Raw genomic sequence first — 3,525 nt, forward strand, 5'->3', positions numbered from 1 at the left:
GGAAAACCTGGGACATAGCAAGAGATAACTTAATGGAGGCTCAGCAGAAGATGTAAAAATATTATGATTTAGAAGCCAAAAAAGTTGACTACAAACCAGGAGATGAAGTATTGGTATTCCTTCCAGTAGCAGGTCAGCCATTACATGCAAAGTTTTCTGGGCCTTACATAATAGAAAAGAAGGTAGGAAATACGGATTATGTTGTTATTAATCCAGATAGGAGAAGGAAAAAGAGGTTGTGCCATGATAATATGTTAAAGCCATATTTTTCAAGGACGCCAAAGCCAGTCTTGTTGAATATAAAGTTAAATAATAATAGTAATCAAGAGAAACTTAAACTTGAGACTGAAGTTGAAGACTGGCCTATTTCAAATTCAGAGGCTTTAAGGAATTTGAAGAATAAATTGGTTCATCTTGATGAAAGTCGAGGTCCGGAGTTAAGCGATTTATTCTACGATTATAAAGATGTATTTTCAGATGTTCCGGGCAGGACCTGCTCATTACAACATGATGTTGATGTTGGCAATTCAAATCCTATTAAACAGCACCTATATCGCTTAAGTCCACAAAAGGCAGAGATTGTTGAACGGAAAGTAAAATATATGCTCGATCATAAATTAATTAAACATAGTAGTAGGGAGTTGAGTTCCCCTGTAGTACTTGTCAAAAAAAAAAATTATGTTCAATACCGTTTATGTTTTGATTACAGAAAAGTAAATGATGTCACCATGATAGGTTCATTTCCCAAATATGACTGTATTTATCGCATTTGAAAGGACATATTTTTCAGCAAGTTTGACATGGTGAAGGGTTATTGGCAGGAACAATAATCAGAGATTAACAAGATGGAGTCCATTTTTATAACCTTACGATTTCAACATCCTACATATCAAAGGGAAGGAGAAGGTCATTCCGGATGCATTGTCAAGGATGTGACTTGCTTTATTTTTTTTACCTGATTTTTGTTCGATGCAAAATATATATTACATATATATTTTTCCTTTTTTTAGGTGGGAGGTGTAATATAAATAAGTAATTCTGTTTTAAATAGTTCTGGAAAGAGATTATCCAAATGTCAGTTAACTACTTGTTCCCCATTTATTGGCAGGAACGAAAATTTCGGAAGTCACGTCACAGCAAGGGGAATTATGGTCGGCAATGAGAAGGTGTCTTTCTTCAAGGAAGGTCACTGATACGTTTGAGAGATACATTGTTGGATCCAGTGTTTAGCCGTTGAGTTGGAGCAATCAATTCCGTTCCCATTGGATGGTTGTGGCTTTATGAAAAGCAGCGTTGGCCCTCTCGAGTTACGTTGGTGTGGCCTGTTTAGATGTGGTAATTTCCGGAGTGTGGCTTCATTCCTGGATTGTGATTTCCAGGTGTATTTTCGTATCGGTGCTGAAGAAGAGCCTCTCGCTCAAGAAATTGTTTTTGAATACTCCCTATTCACTCAGAGACCTCTAGAACTGCTCGTTTGAATGTTAGCTAAGTTTTGTTTTATCATATTTATTAGTTATTTTTCCATAAATATTATCTGAGCTCTTAGATACCAGTCGTATCTGCAAGTGTTTGTTATTTAAGCATAATAAAAATGTTTTGAAGGGTTGTTTTGTGTGTAGTTCTCCTCCTCACAATTAAACCTGTTTTTAAGTATGTATTGTGGTAGTTCATGATGTGGACATCGTAACACCACAAGAAAAAGTTGATAGCTATCAGACAAGAATTTCATATCCCATGTTCTCCACAGACAACCAGGTGTAGAATGAGGCAGTACGTGATCCGCTGGCCTGTTACAGAACGGAACAATGAAATCATTCTGAGCTTCACTCTGTAATATATAGGTGACGATATCAATTATCATAAAAACGTAATCTTTAGTGGAGAAATTAACTTTAGGGGATGCCAGAAATATGCATAGATTGTGGAGACAGGAGCAAGGGATGGTTGGCGATGCATTGAAAAAAGATATGAAGATAGCAATATTCAGGAGAGAGAGAAAGGATCTGGAGTGTTGGGATAAGCTACATAGGCTGGATATCGAGTTACACACAGGGGATCTGGTAAATGTGAATGGTACTTTGAACGCCGGCGAATATGAATTTCTTTTAGAATGTGATGCTGCTAATAGGATAGGTCATGGCAATCTCTGTGTCCAAGAAAATAATCAAATATAGCCCACATTGTGACCAAGTGATTCATGAGGCAATCTGAAATTCAGTCAATGGACATACCTGCCAAAGGGTGTTATATCAACCCCGTAGAAAAATAAAGGTACATAATGGAACAGGAAATAGGGATGGACCCAATTGGATAATAAGACGCTGTTAAGCAAACAGTGAAAATGATATGAGAATTATCTGATGCCGTCAAAACATTTCTTAGGGGCTTAGTGATTGGACCTGTTTTGAAATAAAGATATAGTTACACAAATATGAGTAATCCTACTTGTAATATTTTTGAAGATGCACAATTAGTAATTAACCTACATCACCTATAGTCCGTAATTTTTCAGTATTTTAAAGTTCATTATGATTCTTGTAATGCATACGATTAAATTGCTATTCAATAGTTATTTTTGCATGAAACATAAAATGGGTCCAATTAAATAGTTATCTATGTTGTTTATTTGTTATTATCATATTCAATATAACATAAAATGCAACTATCTGGACTGTTGACCATGCTAGAAACAAATATCAGTATCTCAACTAAGATATGACATACATGCTAATGCTATACCATCTAAGATATCATAGAATAATAGAATAGTAACATTGTATATATGTAGCTTTGATGACTAATAAAAACAAAAGCTATGTGTGGAGACACTAGATAGGTATTAACGGAAAACGGAGATGAATATAACTAACTTTATATAGACGGAGCATCATTATGTATACATACCGTTCCAGAAGAAACTGCATGAAAATCCAAATACAACAAAACAAGCATATACAGACATTAAAAAGTTATCAGTGGGATAGTAGAGCTGTAACGACAATAAAAAAAAAATAATAACACCGCTACATTATATGAGCATGTGTGATACTCATGCAGTACACGGATTCCCCATAAATGGACATATATCTGAAATAGGGCACCCTGCTCTTCAGAGGCGTACAGAAGGTGGATCATCTGGCAGGAGATATGCAGGTTTCAGACAATGAATGGAGACCTTATCCTCTTTGCCATGTAAGTTCAGGAGGAATGCTTTAGGAGTATGAAGGATCACAAAGAAGAGGAACGTGTCAGGGAGCAATAACCTTGGCTTGCTATTGTCGTTTCGCAAGATATGCCGAGTGCAGATCTTTAAGCATGTGTTGCTTAGCTGGTGGCTTGTAAGTCTGAAGGCATTGAGTAAATTTTCCCAAAACATGTAGGCACTGGAGATTACAGGATGAGATAGTAGAGAAAAAAATATTGGCAGGAACGACCAAGAGTTGCCATACACCATTTCAGCTGTCGAGATATCCAGGGAGCTTTTAGGAGTAGGTTTAGTGTTAGGAGGACCCAGGGAAGCTGGGT

At 36.5% G+C, this 3,525-nt stretch overlaps 1 protein-coding gene across 1 annotated transcript in view; it reads right to left on the bottom strand.

The window, feature by feature from the left end:
* Window positions 1-1,712: 1,712 nt before the first annotated feature.
* The window catches only part of LOC137655426 (uncharacterized), a 2,059-nt gene continuing 246 nt past the window's right edge, over window positions 1,713-3,525 (bottom strand). The window contains exons 2-3 of the mRNA XM_068389321.1: window positions 3,122-3,459; window positions 1,713-1,787 (exon numbers count right to left, since the gene is read on the bottom strand). Of these exons, the coding sequence (XP_068245422.1) occupies window positions 1,713-1,787; window positions 3,122-3,459 (413 nt within the window). The remainder of the gene's footprint in view (window positions 1,788-3,121; window positions 3,460-3,525) is intronic.

The sequence above is a fragment of the Palaemon carinicauda genome, chromosome 16 (assembly GCF_036898095.1).
Source record: "Palaemon carinicauda isolate YSFRI2023 chromosome 16, ASM3689809v2, whole genome shotgun sequence".
Taxonomy (NCBI): domain Eukaryota; kingdom Metazoa; phylum Arthropoda; class Malacostraca; order Decapoda; family Palaemonidae; genus Palaemon; species Palaemon carinicauda.